Consider the following 18663-nt stretch of genomic DNA (forward strand, 5'->3'; position numbering starts at 1 on the left):
AGTTTGGACATATCAGAAAGGTTGTTCCAAATACCTAAATGCTCTGCACAGTCAGGAAACATATAGTTAACATGCTGTTAAAGGCTGTATTCGTATTGCGGACAGCGTGTTATAACGAGTCATCTTTCCAGGAAAGGGACTGGCTGCCTGGCAGCGGAGCGTATGAACCTCACAGGGCTCTGGGTGGCAACTCGAGTCCGAACCAAAGAAAATAAAACATCGCACATTTCATCTCCGAGATGGTGTACGGAAGGTAACACGTGTGCGTCACAGATTAACACCAATTTAAAGAAAATATACACAAAAAACATATTTTTATGAAACCATAGGATTTCCCTTCTGTGCGGACACCAATTATCTCCAATTTGTTAGAGACAGGGTTGTTAGTTGTGAAATACACTGAAGTCCATTCATACTCAACTCCATCATACATTAAAAAAATATTCAAAATTAGGGACTGAGGATCCCTTTATAAAATATATGAAAAAGGCCAAAAGAAAATCTACATAAATATAATCTGAGTTTATGAACGCTATCCTACAAGCAGGAGCTCCAGGTCAATGAATGACGTTTACCACGTTAAACCTTTTACTTTAAATTCACACTCATTTACAGCCTCAAAGTTTCAAATGTCGATAGCAGTTTTTTTGCCATTAATCGAACTAAATAGATCAATGCCAATCCCAAATCCTAATTCTTTGAAGTCAGAAAGGACAGGAACAGGTTATATATTTTGTCTTTTTGAAAAGCATTTTCTTTGAATGGTATCGCATTCGACTAGCATAAAGTTGAATTGCAAGGCTTACAGAATAAACAGCATTGAGGGCCGTTTAAAAAAATATACGTTTAATAATGTGGCATACTCACCATTCGTTAGACTGAAGAGTAGGGGAGTCATTCTGCGCTATGTGGTATAAGGCACTCATTGCATTCATATTAAATAAAGGAGGCTTCCTTTCAGCTGCATAAAAATGTAAAAACAAATAATGAACACAAATCAACCGTTTAATGGCTTTACCTATAATACTAAGAAACATTCACAGGTACTTCCGTAGCTTAGCTCGTGTTCATGAATGCTCGATAGGGAGTGGCTAGCTATGATATCCATACAAATTCTCATTCATCCTTCCTTTACATTTCCCAACCATCACTACATAACTAAACAAGGACACCGGGGTGGGTATTGATGTTGTTAATATGTACAGGGCACTTGGATGAACGTTTTGAATATCTATTACATCTCATCCATGTTTGCACAGTGTACTTTTCAGTTATTGATGATACTGAACACAAAATCTAAATTGTAAAAAAGTAAAAAGGAGCGACATAAAGCCATCATAGGGAATGAGAAAACAGTCTAGGCTTATTCTGAAGAAAACATGTTCCTTGTATTAAAAAAAAAAATATACAGAAACTTCAGCAAACAAGGGTTTTGTTCCCATTATGAACTCACTACATTCCAGTACCTCCGAAACCCAGCCAGCGAGCCATTAATCAAACGAGGACAATATTATCTTTGGATAATGTCACCCAAAAGATATTTGTTCTTTTTTTTGTCCAAAAAAATAATAAAATAAACTTCATGATGGAATTCAGTGAAACAATTCCAACAGAGTAAGGAAACATAGATGACCACATGAATAACCCAGGGAAAGCGGCTAAAAACGGTTTATGGGAATGTCTGTTTATTGGAACTGTACATTGTGTGTTAACAGGTTGGTTCGTCATCTGTGCTTATGGAGGGACCACCGGCAACACCGGCAAGCATTTGGAGTTCTCCGAATCACAACGGTTTCTGTTTAAGCATCATGTCAGAGGCCAAAAAGCCATATTTACTAAAAACTGTGAGCGGGAGGAGAGAAGAAACATTTTCGCTCACCAACTGCACTCTGGTTTATAAAAGGCCATCAGTTGAGGCGTGTGGAAGAAGCCCTGCATAATTATTATTACGTATAGTTTTCTATACTACCATCATATTCTGCAGTGCTGTACGCAGGGTAAACAGGACACAGCAAGTCGTATATAAAATCTAACAATTCCACTTACAGAACCAAAGGAGGAAATAATGAATAAAGCAACAGTCTAGTTCCCAAAAGTTGTACTTTTATTTTTTTAATACAAAATAACTTTAATATGCATTCGGAGTGTCTGGGACACTAAACCGGCCCTTTAAACGAGACAGACGGCTCATTTTGGAAATCTGATAACTAAAGAATGTCTGCACTGATTTGCATGCGGTAAATTACACTGAACTCCATCCAAAATCAATTTCAAAATGCATTTAACATGAAAAAGGGTCTGGAGTCCTCATTCAAATTCTGGACTAAAAACCATAAAACCCAACTGCATGTGTCCCGGGATATCAGTCCTCTATCCCTGTACACATTCTGTGCGGTGGCATTAAGCATGCTCTGCAATCAATGTTTACCTTATTCAGTCTGTCTTGCTCTTTTATTGAATATTTATCTAGATTGTCGGGACTTACCAAGCTCAATGCAAGTGATCCCCAGAGACCATACATCCACTTTTCCATCATACTGCCCTTCATCCATGGCTAAGATTACTTCTGGGGCCATCCTAAAACAAAGAAGTTTGTAACCTGTTGGTACACATGCAGACATGGCAAAATATAATACAAAAACACACTGTGAATTCTAATACTGATTCATAAGAAGAGTAGCGACACGTCTGCATTTACAGAATTCGATCAGTCCTCGCTTCTTTCTCTGGTCTTTCGTCGTTGCTGGGAGGCCACTGGTTTATATGCGAGGTCATATTCTAGGAGCAGATATTACGGTGGAACGATGCTCAGCACTCTTATCAGACTGTAGCAGACAAGCATACAAAACAGACTAGCGATAACTGTTGAAATATACAGGCTCTGGACAGTATACCAAGTGCACAGAGTCACATTGAGATAAAAGAAAGAAATGCAAATAAAAATATAATAAAATAAAATGGCATAAATTCTCTTACCAATATGGTGTCCCCACAAAGGAATTGGCAGGAGAAGCTATTGAAGCAGATCCAAAGTCAGCAAGTTTTACCTGGCCTGGTTCTGTGAGAAGGATATTACCCGCCTTGATATCTCTGAGGAGGAAATGATGTTGTTACAAATAGTAAAAAGTAGACCATTCGGATCAAAATTTTTTCATCGGAGTACCGGAGACCGGCAGCACCCTTGAAAATTACAGCCTATAACCTACACGGTTATGAATGTCAACAGAGCGCAGGCATTTCAATTTAATGGCTCAATAAATTAATTAATATTTTACCTGGCCATTATATTTGTCTATGTGTATATAAAATCTGCACGATTATAAACTTGTCACAAACCTATATTACGGCGTGTGATTAAAACACGGTTACGGAATGAATGTATTACTTAAACATCTACTTGGACAGGGAAATTGTTCTAGGAACACGGAAGTTATAAGATAAACGTATTTCCTGTATTGGCTAGAAACGGTAAAGGACAAAATGTGTATTTTGGATGATGTTCGCATACATAGCAATAAAAAAAAAAAAAATCAACCGTTTTTGGGCCCTAAATGAAATAGCCAAATGTGGATTTAAATATTTTTTGGGGGGAAAAATGAACTCACGCAAAATATATATATTTTAATACAGCTTTGTGAAGGTTTTTGTACATTAAACAACTCTAAACGATAGGAAGAGCAGCTTCAGGTATCAGCATTTATTACTGTATTCCTTTGTTTTGATTGATGCCATGAAGGGAGACAAGCCTCGTAACACCATCAGTTATAAAGGTTCACCCTTTAAGTCGCGCTACGTTAGTCACGAAATAGTTCTCAACGTTTCAATCACGTAATCTCGAGATAAACTGATGACTTCTACATTTATTGTTGCTAAACGGACATAATTTCCAAGTCTGGTACTCTATACAGTTAACAGGCAGCCAGCAAGATGCCATTCTGAGTACTTATGTGTAAAGATTAAGGTCAATCCTAACAAGAAGGGGGGGTCTAAAATGTGCCATTTGAAGCAGTAATATAAAAAGGGATACTAATTTACACTTGGAACCACGTACACACATACCAATATACGTACCTATGGATCAAGTTATGTGAATGCAAATAAGCTAGACCCTGCAGAGCCCCATGAGTGATAGCGGCTATTTCAATTTCTTGCAGCGGTTTTTTGTGTACTGTGAGAATCAAACAAAAAAAACACGGTTACATCCATAAAACATTATGTCAGAAATATTTTTTTTTCTTCTTGCACAACAGTAAAGTCATAATAATAATAAATAATAATTACCTTCTAGTAAGTCAGATGCAGATCCTAGACAATATTCCATCACAAGCTGGAGAGAGGAAAACGAGGCGAGGAGAAAATCTTAAAACTACAATCGTTTTGTCAGATACCGTATCATTTACAACTGCGAGCAAAAATGTATATATAACCCTGGATCTGGATAGAAAAGCCTCTTACCCATGCTGTGTGCTCTCTCAGATAGCAGCCCTTGTACTCTATACTGTTAGGATGTTGTATCCTTTGAAGAAACTTGACTTCTTTGATGATGTCTTGCCATTTCTGCAATGCATATACAGAGGATACATATATTATGCCATGATTCAAAAGGAGGAGACCAAAGACACAATGTATATCTACAGTGGCAAGAAAAAGTAAGAGAACCTACTTTGAAATTACTAGCATTCACGTATAAATTTGTCTTAAAATATGATATGATCTTCATATATAGTTACAATAATGAACAGACAATATGTTTAACTACAATTTGTTGCACTGTTCTTGTCTTGAATACATCAATCACACATTCACAGGGTGAGTTAGAAAATGTATGTGAACCCTATGCTAATCACTTCAACAAAAGCCAATTGGAGTCAGGAGTGAGCAAATCTGCAGTCCACTTAATGAAACAAGGTTGGATGTGTATTGTAGAGCTACTTTAACATTAAAAAACTAAAATTTTGAGTTTGTTTTATTCTCAAGAAGCATCTGCTGATATTGGTCAATCCACCGTTAGACAAATTGTTTATAAATTGAGAAGGTTTAGTACTGTGGCTACTCTCCCTAGAAGTGGATGCCCAGCCAAGATGATACTGTGGGCATAACACAGAATGCTCAATAAAGCGAAAAAGAACCCTAGGGTAACAGCTAAGGGCTTAAAGGAATCATTGGAACCGGTTAAAATCTCCATTCGATAGTATAACATACACAAAACACTAAACAGGCATGGAGTCCAATGCAGGACATTACGGAGGAAGCCGCTGCTCTCCAATTTAACATCGCTGTTCGCATGAGGTTTGCAAAAGAGCACCTCGACACTCCACAACACTACTTGGAAAATGTTTGGTGGACTGGTGAGATTAAAGGAGCCGAGTGCTCCAACAACGAATCGATCACTCGATTAATCGATAACGGAAATCGTTGTCGACGATTTCCGTTATCGATTAATCGAGTGATCGATTCGTTGTTGGAGCACTCGGCTCCTTTTACTTACCTCCGCGAGCGTTCCCCGCTTCCGCTGCACTCTCCGCCTTCTTTTAGTTGCGTGTGGCTCCGTTCGCACAGAGCGGTTCGCTCTGTGCGAGTGGCTCCGTTCGCACAGAGCGGTTCGCTCTGTGCGAGTGGCTCCGTTCGCACAGAGCGGTTCGCTCTGTGCGAGTGGCTCCGTTCGCACAGAGCGGTTCGCGGGGGTGGGGGGGCAGGCCAGGGTAGGAGACTGAGTGCAGGGCAGAGTGGGGGTGGGGATGCAGGGCAGGGTGTGAGTGTGGGGGCAGGGCAGGAGACTGGGTGCAGGGCAGAGTTGGAGACTGGGTGCAGGGCAGAGTGGGTGCAGGGTGTGAGTGTGGGTGCAGGGCAGAGTGGGTGCAGGGTGTGAGTGTGGGTGCAGGGCGTGAGTGTGGGGGCAGGGCGTGAGTGTGGGGGCAGGGCTGGGTGCAGGGCAGAGTTGGAGACTGGGTGCAGGGGCACAGTGCAAAGTGCTGGGTGCAAAGTGCCAGGGCTGGGTGCAAAGTTCTGGGTGCAAAGTGCCAGGGCTGGGGCAAAGTTCTGGGTGCAAAGTGCCAGGGCAAAGTGCTGGGTGCAAAGTGCCAGGGCTGGGTGCAAAGTGCCAGGGCTGGGTGCAAAGTTCTGGGTGCAAAGTGCTGGGTGCAAAGTGCCAGGGCTGGGGCAAAGTGCTGGGTGCAAAGTGCCAGGGCTGGGTGCAAAGTGCCAGGGGTGGGGCAAAGTGCTGGGTGCAAAGTGCTGGGTGCAAAGTGCCAGGGCTGGGGCAAAGTTTCTTGAACAGTAATAGTCCACCTCTTTTCAGAATGTTTGGGGTTATTTTGTTTCATAAATATTGTGTTTGGGTTTTTGTACTTTGAACATATTGTTTTTTTATTACATCATAACAAAATAAGAATGTTAATGTAAATTTTAAGTTGTTTTTTAACATCCAGTTCATTAAATTTTAAATAAACAAAAAATGTGCATATTGTTTTTTTTTATCCGATTAATCGATTAATCGAAAAAATAATCGGCCAACTAATCGATTATTAAAATAATCGTTAGTTGCAGCCCTAGTTTAATGAGTGTGTTCAATAAAGACATGAAAGATTATCACTGTTTGTGTGTTAATAGGTTAAACACATGTGTTTGTCTCTACTTGTGATGTAGATCAGATTAATTAATTCAGAAAACCAGGTATATATACACCATTCCAACTGAAGCCACACAAACCTTGGGGTAACTAAGGTGCTCTGGGGTATGACCACTTAATTTAAATTAATTTCACTTATAATCCAAGCTGCATGTATACAAGATGTTTTATTTTAGAAGAAAAAAAAGAGTCCTCACAAATTATAATGGTTGACATGGGTTTGAGGGCACACTGCAAGGAGCAAAAATTCTTGTAGCATCTCATAATACTTTAGACACTGAACCTGGCAGGGCCCAAAAGGTCTAAGTTACACAATCTGTCCGGGTCACAAATCCTGTTCTTGGCCCATGTGGATGGCTAAAAGCAACATGTATAGAGAATAACGTAACAGCCCAAATAGAGATCAATCAGAAGGAACATTCAAATTATTTTCACGGTGATCACCCCAGATTTGCAACTTTGCATCACAGTTGTTTTTATAACTAAAAATTAACTATTGTATTTCTTATACAAACTAAAATGCTGAAAGACTACTTCCTGGCCAGTTAAAGCACAAAAAGGGGGAGGAAAGGTCCAGGATTAAACACAAAAGATGATATTAATGCTGTTTTTCCACTTCTATTAAAAGAACAAACAGTTTCTCCCCAAGACTCTTGCCAGGGAACAAAATAAATAATACATCCAAATAACTGAATAGAATATAAGTTTACTTATGTCTTAAGTGAACTGATCTAAAAGCCAATACCAGCAGAAGAACACATTCATACATTGCAAATCTGCTTCACCAAACGATGTCAAGCAGAGGGTACACAGGCAGGCAAGAATGATTATGCCTATGATGACTATGGGAGAAAAAGTATTTTTTTAATCAAATCAGCCATTTTACAACCACATACTTCAGCATGTATCTACTATTATTTTGCATATTTCATAAGGGCCTATGAAGTGAATGAGTACCAACACCACATATATTTAACCTTTTTTGTGGTGGGATAAAAAAAAAAAAAAAAAGATGACAGTATGGAACACATACAGTAATCTTTGCCTTAAAAGAACACGTGTAACTCAAACAGCAATTTATAACAATAATGTAAATGGTAAATGGAAACACTAGTGTTTAAAGGCTGGAAAGACTGATCTATGGTTAAAGTCTGAAACCCTAGGGAAAGATAACTTATAAATAGAAATGTAACGTTCGTAGAATGATTACTTCTCATTTACAATCTCACAGGACTAAGGCCTTCGAAAATTGCACTGGGAAACTTCTGCCCGCTCTAGGGAAATAGTCACTCGTAATTCTAATCATCTAAAATATACACACAGACTTTTAAGGCTGAAGAAATCCCAGGAGCCAAGTAGCCATTCCTTCTAAAATATTTCAGAAGATACAAGCTATCCAGGGTTCAAATGTTTCAGATTTGCCTCTACGGACTACACATTTCTTTAGTACCACACACTACTACACACACACATTACAAAATTATATATATATATATATATATATACACACAAACACAAAACTACAACATCCTTGTGTTGGGTGTTTCATTTTCACAACTACATGCCAGCACTAGTTTAACCCTGTGCAGTTACTTGAGAACCCATACATCTTATGCCCATTTGGAGGAACCTTTCTTCATCCCACGACGACCCAACAAGAACAGAGTACACAGAGCCCGGTGTTCCACAAGTTACACCTTCAGCTGCTATTGTGTTTCCCATGAATCTCATTGTAAGAACTTGGCAAAATTATGTTGACAACAGCTGTAGATCTACCATGATGAAGGGTAATAAACACTTTAAAATGTAAAAGCAGATGACCACAATGACTAGAACCTCGAACCAACCTTATCAGACCCACATTAGATCTAGTGGCCCAAGAGAAGGGTTTGCGTGGAGGGTGACCTACCTGGTTATGAGTTGAATAATTATAGATGCCTCAAATCTAGCTTCCCGAATCTTAGTGTCTAGATCTTACAGAGAAATGCTTTGAAAATTATATAGGGCCTATGCGACTCCTAAATTGAGATTTCAGAGTGGCCAGAGTGCCAAAGATGTCCTTAATGCAGAGTGAATGGTGCCAAACTGCCGCATTGCATCTGGACTTGTCAGAACATTAAACCCTTTTGGGGTCCAGGGGTTCATAAAGCAAGCCCTGAAGCTGGATTTTGTTTGGAATTCTGTCTCAAGACATACATAGTATTCTCAGCAAAGGGGAAAACATATTGTTGGTCTTTTCAGCGGTGGAAGAAAAGGAGTTTCTGTCACAGTGGGTTCACTCACAGCCACCAACGTTATAAATGGTGCTTTCCAGACTTAAAATCCTCTTCCAGATGGATTGGATAAGGAATTTAAAGCGAATTATTTTATTACTGAATAGCACCCCTACATTGACACATTAGATTAAGACCTCTTAGCTGTATTCTGAGACAGAATATGGATTTCTTCGCAGTTATTGCAAGGCAAACACCCCATCCTTAGTATTAGTACTACAGGAGGAGGACATGTCAGGTGTTGAGGCAGTACCTGGGTGGTCATGCAATGAGAAATGTGGGTCACAAGGTTACATACGGCAGCTGGTTTGTTCCTTTCAAGCATTATTTTTCAAGCTTTATTTATTGTTAAACAACTGTAGCATGACAACGACTGTATGCTTTACTCACTTTCCCCAATAACTGTCTTGTCAACATACGGTTTCATGCAAGTGATGCAGGACGTTAAATCAAGCGCACCGTGCCTCATCACAAATTCTCTTTGGAAAACCTATTGTACTGAGCCCTGTGTCTGTAAAGTTATGATATCACCTGACAAAGGTTTTTTTATGTAAAAACAAAAAATATTAAAAATGGCTTGCCTGGTGCATAGAACCTTTACCAGCAAACACCTGACATGGTGCTCATCTTTTACAAACAAAGTTTCAGTTTGTGCTTAATGTTCCCATAAAGGTTAAATGAAATCTCAACACAGTAGTCAACCCCAAAATACAATCTATTTTAAATACTAGTATAAGTGACCATCAAAATGGTGCGCACTTTTTGTATGATACGTTATTGTTATGGAAAGTGTATACTCCACATATAATCTTCCTCTTTTCTAATTACAGAATTTAATACAGAGTACACACACACACACATATATATATATATACACATACATATACATATATATATATACACACACACACACATATATATTATACACACACACACACTGGAAAGCAGAACAAACAAGGGATTTTAAGAGGATAGAGTTCTGCTATCTTTGCTTGAATAAATGTGTGAATACATTCTGTGAATACATAAAGTCTTAAAATAAAAAATGTAGGCAGGCTAGATGGGCCGAATGGTTCTTATTCGCCATCAAATTCTGTTCCAATAACAGAGAAAGAAGTACAAGGAATCAAACACAAATGGTCCAGAAGAATAAATAGGCAACGGTTGATACATAGCATGAGACGTTACATACCTCATTTGACTGCTTCCCACTGTAGGACATTTTCTTGATGGCCACCACTTCATTGGTACGCACATCGTGTGCCTGAAAAAGACAAACAATAGTTTAAAATGTGAGGTTAACCTTCTGCTGGAATCACAAAAAAAAGAAAAGAATACAATTACAATTATTAGAAACATCACACTAAACATTTAGCAATGCGATGCCTTTCCCTAAAAAGCCGCTCACAAAATAACTAAACAAAACAAAACACCACTTTGTTTTACAGACCAATGTTTGCGCTACCCTCTCTTACAATTCTACTGCCTGCTATAAATCGTGTTTATTCATTTTAAAAGAATAGTGATTTTTTGTTCTACAATCCTAGGATGGTCCAGTTTTATTTAAGAGCATTGTATGAACCACAAAAGCTTATATTAAGACAACAAAGCAGGAACTGGTTGAGACTAGGGCTGCAACTAACGATTATTTTAATAATCGATTAGTTGGCCGATTATTTTTTCGATTAATCGGATTAAAAAAAAACCAATATGCAAACTTTTCGTTTATTTAAAATGTAATGAACTGGATGTTAAAAAACAACTTAAAATTTACATTAACATTCTTATTTTGTTACGAGAACCCAAACACAATATTTATCAAACTAGTTTTAATACCTAAACCACTCACTTTGCACCCTGCACCCAGCACTTTGCACCCAGTCTCCCACTCTGCCCTGCACCCACACTCACACCCTGCCCCGCACCCACACTCACACCCTGCCCCGCACCCAGTCTCCCACTCCGCTCTGCACCCACACCCTGCACCCAGTCTCCCACTCTGCCCTGCACCCCCACACTCTGCCCTGCATCCCCACTCATACCCAGCCCGGCACCCAGTCTCCCACTCTGCCCTGCACCCCCACCCCCACACTCTGCCCTGCCCTGCATCCCCACTCATACCCAGCCCGGCACCCAGTCTCCCACTCTGACACTCTCACACATAGACATTCACACATAGAGAATCACTTACCTCAGCTACGGACTCGTTCCACTTCCAAGCTTCAAGAAGTTGAAAACTTTATTCGAACGGCAGACCAACATTGAAGCGCGTCACGTAGCTCAAAGAAGGCGGAGACTGCAGCGCGCGTAGCAGAAGCCGGGAAACGCTCGCGGAGGAGGTAAAACGAGCCAAGTTCTCCAACAACTAATCGATCACTCAATTAATCGATAACGGAAATCGTCGACAACGATTTCCGTTATCGATTATTATAGATTTTATCGATTCATTGTTTCTGCCCTAGTTGAGACATTTTCCTTTTTAATGATAAATATGCATTGTTTTTTTTTATGTGTATACGTAACTCTGACCTTAAAGATCAAAACATCTAGTTTTAATCGGAATCAGCTAGAAAACAGGAAAATACTCTATGTCAAGGTTCTTTAAACCTGGGATAAGCGTTTGAGCTGCAGCATGTGTAGCCGCTATCTCTGCAGGCCACTTGGATGGGCTTAACCCATGGGTCAAAAGTTACTCCTCCCCAGCCCTTTTAGCACACAGAGGCATTTGAGTTTGTGATGTTACTGCGCTGGGTCATGGGAAAAGGTTTTATGAGCACTGCTCTATATGCTAAACTCTAATAATTTATATTATACCTCAGAACACCCGAAACGACCAAAGAGGGACCCCGTTTCATTCAGAGGGCTGTGGTTATAGGTGCGGCTAGGGTTAGTTACTCAGTATAATGGGATTGTTGGAAAGGGATATGAGAACCTTTGCAAGCAATATATACGTCTAATATGTCAGTTTGGGACCATAAACGCGGGTCTTAGCAGTAAACAACCAACAGGGTGAAAAGGTTTATAAAAAGCTTCATGTTATATTTTACTCAAGCTACTTCATTTTTTTTTTTTTTTAAATGAACAAAACTAATAATACTACAGACAAGAAATGTCCTCTTCCAAAAACAAGAGCTATACAGACATCCACTGCCACTTACAAAATAAACGGCTCCAAAGCTTCCATGGCCAATTTCTCGAAGATCCGTAAAAAGCTTCTCAGGATCATCTCTAAAAAAGAGCTCCGCTACGTCTGGGTCCTTCAGACTTCCGGCTCGACTCGTCGACGGCATCGTGCCGTCTAACTATCTGGGCTCGCACTGTCCTATCAGCTCTTGGTTCATCTGTGTGAATGGCACCTCGGCAGCATGGATTACTGAAGAAGAAAGCGAGAGAAGGCATGTTAGCCTGGCCAGTTTTGGAGACATGTATGATCTAAAAGTGAGCAAATATACACCACTCTCTCTAAAGTATGCGCTAAAACAAAGAAAAAATTATAATCTGGGAAGTACCCGATGTATTGTTTCAGGCTGTTTTCATTTTTTTCCACAATTCACCTACACAGCGCCAAACAATATGCAGAAGTGTACAGATTTAGTAAAGATGACGCCTTTATTGGCTAACTGACATATAATAGATCGCAAGTTATCAAGGTCTCTTCTTCAGGCATATCCATTATACGCCAGTAAACCAATAAAAGGTATCATCTTTGTGTGAATACCGGTAATATTTTTAAATCGGGAACTAGACATTTACAATAACGCAGCCTTCTTTCTAAATCACTGTGAAATAAACTGAAGAATTTGCATTAAAGAGAGAAGAACTATTTAGAAATATATTTTACAAATGTCGAGAAATCTCGAGTACAAAAAAAATAAAAGGTAAAAAAGGAGTAACAATTAACAATAGAAGTCCAAAGCTCAACAACAATTGAAAAGTAGCCGGGAGAGCTAGCCGAGGGTCACTGAAAGAATGTTCTTCTCGTGAGCAGCGATTATGTCATGCTGTTCCATCTCTTAAGAAACGTCAGTCTTACAAAAAGAACATTGTTGGAATAGGACTACAAAGATCCCACAAAGCATCGCACTCAACATCTGTTCATCTGAAATTCTTCGACTAGAGTGAAATGCAAAATGGCTTATTGAGGGCAGAAATATTTTTCAAAGCCTGGCTAATTCATTCCATCGTTTCAGTAAAGATCCAAAAATTTATTATTATTAACAGTCTGTGTGACAAAAAAACAGAACGAGGGGCAACTCATTTTTTACAAGAAAAAAAAAATTAAAATAAATAATAATAATACTTCAGTTCTGAATCTGCCTGTATCACTGGGCGCTTCCGGTGAAATGTATACTTTTACAGCAACATGAATGAAACTTGCAAATATGTTTTCTGTGACCCTGTGAACACACCCTGTTCAGCTTTCTGATGCTTCGTTTCTTTTATTTTCCCAACATCTGGCGGCAATAAAATGCCCGAGTGTATTCTGTTTCAAAGACTCCTCCTCATTCTTCATAAGATACTCGTGCAAGATTGAGAAGTAAAAACTCAAAAGAACTTAAGGCAAACTCAAAAGTGTCCAAAAACTATGGGGTGAAAGGGGTTAAGCCACCGTCTCTACAAATCAAGCAAAGCGAAGGGGTTCACTCTCTTGGGTTGATGACAAAAGCCGGTGTATAAATCTTAATGAATAATGACAAAGTCAATAATTGCTTCATGGGGTTTCTTTCCTAAACCAAACCGCAGATGGGGCTGCTGAAGAGAAGCTCCATTATATTCAGCACTTTGGGACGTTCCCTTCACATATTAAGAAGCAGAGAAGCGAGTTACTAAATTTGTCAATGCATTTTTTATTTAGGATATAGGAATAAATATTCATCAAGTCCACTCACGTTGCATTGTATTGTATGTTATATAATACACAGAAAAAATACACAACTTTTACAGCCATCTATATGGGTCATCTGTATAGAATGACGGGCGCAGGGATGTTTAATGTGAATCCCACTCGTTACTAGAACTGCAAACCCAGCTCTCCTATACAATGTTTTACGCTCCCAATAATGTCTGGGGAACAAAACAACGTTAAAGAAAACTAGTTAAAAAAAAAAAAAATTATAATTCAATATATATCGCACTGATTAGATCAACTGGAACTTAATATACAGCGAGAAAGACCACGTGACGATAAAATCAATTTAGGGCTTCTGCTGTTCCGACGGTAACTTTAAATTACTGGAACCCGTTACTCAGTCCGTCAGTTCTAGTTTTGTAATGAATGTACTGTGGGAAGCGACATGGAAATTGTTGGTGCGATATAAAAGGTTATTAATAATAATAATAATAATAATAATAGTAATAATCACCAAATGGCCAAGCATGCAGATTTACTGGCACATATGACAACAGCTGGATCTTGTAGGTGAGGAGATATTGGGGTAAATGAAATTAATGAGTGGCTACTGCCAGTGCCTGCGCACATGAACATGCGCAGAGATACATTAGTACTGCTTGCCTGCCACCGGGACACCAGATGACCGATGTTTGCAAGACAAATGCCACTTCTTTGCTTAACAGATCTGTTAAGTAAACACGGTATACTTTACTGAGCGCTGAAAAACAGACATGGCTGCCCTTTAGAAAAAAAAGGCACCGTTTCGCCTCCAAACAATAATTTGAACCTAAAAACCCCTTTTCAAGCTTCGTTTATTATCAGTAATTGAAGCAGCGATACAGGGAGTCGCTGCCTTACACAGAGAGAACGCGCTCAGAGGAAACCAAGCCGAGCGTGAAGATGAACAATGCCTAATCATTACACAATGGGATTCACTGAACGCCATCTACTTGTCTAAATCTGACAACCACTTGGATATTTATTTGGAGTCCGGGTGACGAAGTTTGTCAACAGATCAGGGATGGTGCTGGAGGAATGAGAGGCATGCAGCAAAACACATCATCGCGAGGTTACCCATTACACTACTCGTCAAACACCAGGTAACAAAGCACCCGCGCATAGCGCCCAGGCACGCAAATGAAGGGAACCGAGTTAAACGTGTTTATCTTTTTCTACATTTCTGGCCAAGTTTGTGGTCATGCTATACTCCAGACAATTATGGGGACATGACAAGGTTTATTCCTTATCACCCCGAAGGTATGCAATGAAGGCAAAAAACCCCCCAAAAACATGATAATTCTTGGCTCCTCTGTATATGTATGTATGTATGTGTGTATGTGTGTATGTGTGTATGTGTGTATGTGTGTATGTGTGTGTGTAATTTGTAAGGCACTTTCAGACATACTCTGCCTGTGACATTAACATTCATCAAAACGAAATGATTTGACAGGAAAATGTCTAAATAAAATATATATATTTATTTTTTTCTTCTTCAAGGAGCCCTTTCCGGCTTCTGATTAAAAGTAAATATTTTTTCTACCGGTTTAATAAATGCATATTCAAGCACTTACAGAGTCCTTTAACATGACTTCTTGGTTGAGCCGGCTGTCTGGGACACTAGCGGCCCGTTACCTTACCGCGCACGATAGATAAGGAGTATGCCGAGGGTGAGACTATTCCTTAAACAAAAGGTTTCCAGAACAACGAAAACTGTTTAACGTCCCTAAAGCAAATGATATTTTTTACCTGTCCTTCAAGTTAAACAAAGAGAATGCCAGACGGTTTCTGCTAGGACTGACCCTCCCAAAACAGACTTGTGCTTGGCGTTCCCTGGTCACCAGGTTGCATTTTTTTCTTTAAAAGACGGGGGAGAGAAAGAGGCAGTTGAAGGGAGTGAGAGCGTCTCTTCTGTCTCTTCTGATCCACCATCCCGGGCGCCCTGGAGAACGCAGATAGAAAACCCAAAATTCTGGAGGATGATTTTCGCTGCCACAGAAAGCAAAGCCTCCCGAAGCTGGAAGATTCTGCCAACCGAGAATTCCCTTTCTTGCCATAATTCCTTTAACTGCCCCACCCCCAACCAAGACTAACGCTTTATCCTTCCAGAAAAAAATATTGATTCATAAAAGCTGTCCCTCGTCCAGGGGGGGTCACACAAGATATCAAACGCGAGTGCAAAGCTTACACCTCACACGTCTGATCTTGAAACTATGGAAAAACCTGACATTTTTTTTGAGAAAAGTTAAGAAAAGTTACTTATGCTTATGAGTGTAGATAGTCGCTCACCAGTTATACCTCTTACTGCATATTTATGACGTCATAATATGGTACGAAATAAGAAATACAATCAGAAGACTCCTCTGGTTTTTTTAGTGACTGTTCCACATAACCATACCTTGGAAGATTTCTTCAATATATGAGGACTAATAGGCTCAGCCAGACCCCACATCTGTAAACCAGCATGAATTATTCCATTACTTGAGATATTGAGTTCCATCGCAACATTTCTTCTCGTACACAATACAAATGTGTGTCTAAGACTGTCCAAAAATACATTCTGTAGGACACTCTTGTGTGGAAGCGTCACCTTGCTGCGGGAAGAAGCCATTAGGGAAATATACTTAGTGTCCAACACCCTTTGCTACTCGCTCATAACAACGAGTACTGGTCACATCCTTTTATCACTCAATCGACAATGGCCTGATCCACAGAACATTGAAACGGTTGCTACAGAGATAAGGCGGCTTCAAACTTTGCACCAGAATCCGATTTTACGCGTTAAGGTCGTAAAGCACACGCGTGTCTTTGTATGTTTCACCCCACTGCTGCCGGTGTGAAAGCTAAAACAAAGACGCATATTTTAAATGTCTTACAGATCTACATTTCCTGAATTTCGCCCTCCAATTTCTAACTTATATTAATACTCAGAAAGGAACACACAAAAAAAAAAAAACAGACTTATTTTTACCATTTTCAAAACACATAGATACTTCAAGCTCATAGAAACGTAGATTCCCTGATGGGAATTCTCATGTGAACAAAATCTCTCCTCGAGGATCTATTGTGTATTACTCGGCACGATTTAAAAGGAGGCACTGCCGCACCGACTCGCACATTTTCACATGTGTATTTATCTTCCCAAAGCAGTACGTATATTAAATAGCCTTCAAATAAGGTCCAGTAGCTGTGTCACATACAATCGTCTTGTGTGGGACTTACCGAGCACAACAAATACCTCCATATTGGTTTGGAATTGAAATAAATAAATATATATATTTATTATATACACACACACACACACACACACACATATATATACATACATGCATAGATAGATGTATGTACCGTATTTTTCACTCCATAAGACGCAGTTTTTTTCCTCCCAAAGTAGGATGAAAAATCAGCCGCGTCTTATGGAGCGAAGATGCAGGCAGGGAGGGGGGGGGGGGGCAACGATATACCGTATTGGCTCGAATATAGGCCGCACTTTTTTTCCCCCACTTTAAGACTTTAAAGTGGGGGTGCGGCCTATATTCGGGGTCTAGCGCCCGACGCCCGGGACATGCAGCGGGGTTAGGATACAGATCCCCCGCAGCGGTGCAGGGGACCTGCATCCTACTCCCCGATACGCTCAGACAGCCTCCCCTGCCAGCACTTCCCACGGGGGGGGGGGGGTGCCGGCACGGGAGGTTGTCTAAGCGCATCGTGCGGATGCGTTTTACCTCTGCACCCCCCGCGGACTTACCGGAGCAGACTCCCGGGTGTCTTGCGGGGTCGGCGGGGGACGTCTACGCAATACAACTTCCGGTGCCGGATGTGCCGCACCGGAAGTTGTATTGCGTAGATGTCCCCCGCCGGCCCCGCAAGACACCCGGGAGTCTGCTCCGGTAAGTTGGGGAGGGGGGGGCAGAGGGGGACAGTGGCAGCGTATCTCGGGGAGGGAGGACAGTGGTAGCGTATCTCGGGGAGGGAGGACAGTGGCAGCGTATCTCGGGGAGGGAGGACAGTGTCACGTATGGCGCCGGCGCATGCGCAGTACGGCGCTTGTAGTCCAACTACACTTCCCATCATGTCTGACCAGCTTTTTTCTGTGCAGGCATGACGGGAGGATGATGTCCTTTTTTTATAGCCCATTTTTTAGCTCAAAATATTTTTTCCTTTTTTTTCTCCTCTAAAATCTAGGTGCGTCTTATCAGCAGGTGCGTCTTATAGAGCGAAAAATACGGTATGTGCACAAAAAGAGCTCTAAACCTCAACATTGATTTTGCATGCCCTGTAGACAGTCTACATACAACTCTTGGGTGTCTGGTCCTTTAAACGCAATACATTTCTTTTCAGGCAATCTTTGCTTCTCTGTTTCCATCTCCCTATAACCCAAGCGGCTCCAGGTATCTGTACAACCAAGCACTTTCACGCTCGTATGGCTGATTCGGCAAACCACCCATCAATGCCGCATCAATGCCACCAACACGATAGTGTGGACACTGTGGATGGGCCAGGCTGCTGATGCATTAAAAGGGAAGGGTTTTTAAACACAAAGAATAGCACTTCTCAGCCACCATAATGTATTGCTGCAGAAAAGCGTGTGTGTGTGCGTGAAGGCTCTGCCAACATTGTAAAGAATGCTGCAAAAATAAATAAAAGCGTAAGAAAAAAATTCTCACATGAATACTCCCTTAAATTTACGAGAGATAGAGGTATAATTATATTGTCATACGCCTAATCACACAACTCACACGCTCTGAACAATAGGTAATACCTGGTGCCCAGTTTTAAATGGATGATGTGAAAAGACTGCTCTGTAACAGCTGCCTCCTGACACCACGAGTCTAGTGAATGAAGCCGGCGAGTCACGTTCCTTGGGGTAGATC

General features: G+C 40.6%; 1 protein-coding gene across 2 annotated transcripts in view; it reads right to left on the bottom strand.

Moving 5' to 3' along the window:
• LOC149286091 (serine/threonine-protein kinase TAO1-B) overlaps positions 1–12191 on the bottom strand; it is a 29383-nt gene extending 17192 nt beyond the window's left edge. For both annotated transcript variants that reach the window (XM_089494360.1, XM_089494359.1), the window contains exons 1-8: positions 12060–12191; positions 10094–10165; positions 4456–4557; positions 4282–4327; positions 4072–4168; positions 2977–3090; positions 2486–2577; positions 868–961 (exon numbers count right to left, since the gene is read on the bottom strand). In XM_089494360.1, the coding sequence (XP_089350486.1) occupies positions 868–961; positions 2486–2577; positions 2977–3090; positions 4072–4168; positions 4282–4327; positions 4456–4557; positions 10094–10165; positions 12060–12191 (749 nt within the window). The remainder of the gene's footprint in view (positions 1–867; positions 962–2485; positions 2578–2976; positions 3091–4071; positions 4169–4281; positions 4328–4455; positions 4558–10093; positions 10166–12059) is intronic.
• Between the last annotated feature and the right edge of the window lie 6472 nt (positions 12192–18663).

This window comes from Sceloporus occidentalis, unplaced genomic scaffold (assembly GCF_023333645.1).
Source record: "Sceloporus occidentalis isolate IW3139 unplaced genomic scaffold, rSceOcc1.0.p SCAF_72, whole genome shotgun sequence".
In the NCBI taxonomy this organism is placed as follows: Eukaryota; Metazoa; Chordata; class Lepidosauria; order Squamata; family Phrynosomatidae; genus Sceloporus; species Sceloporus occidentalis.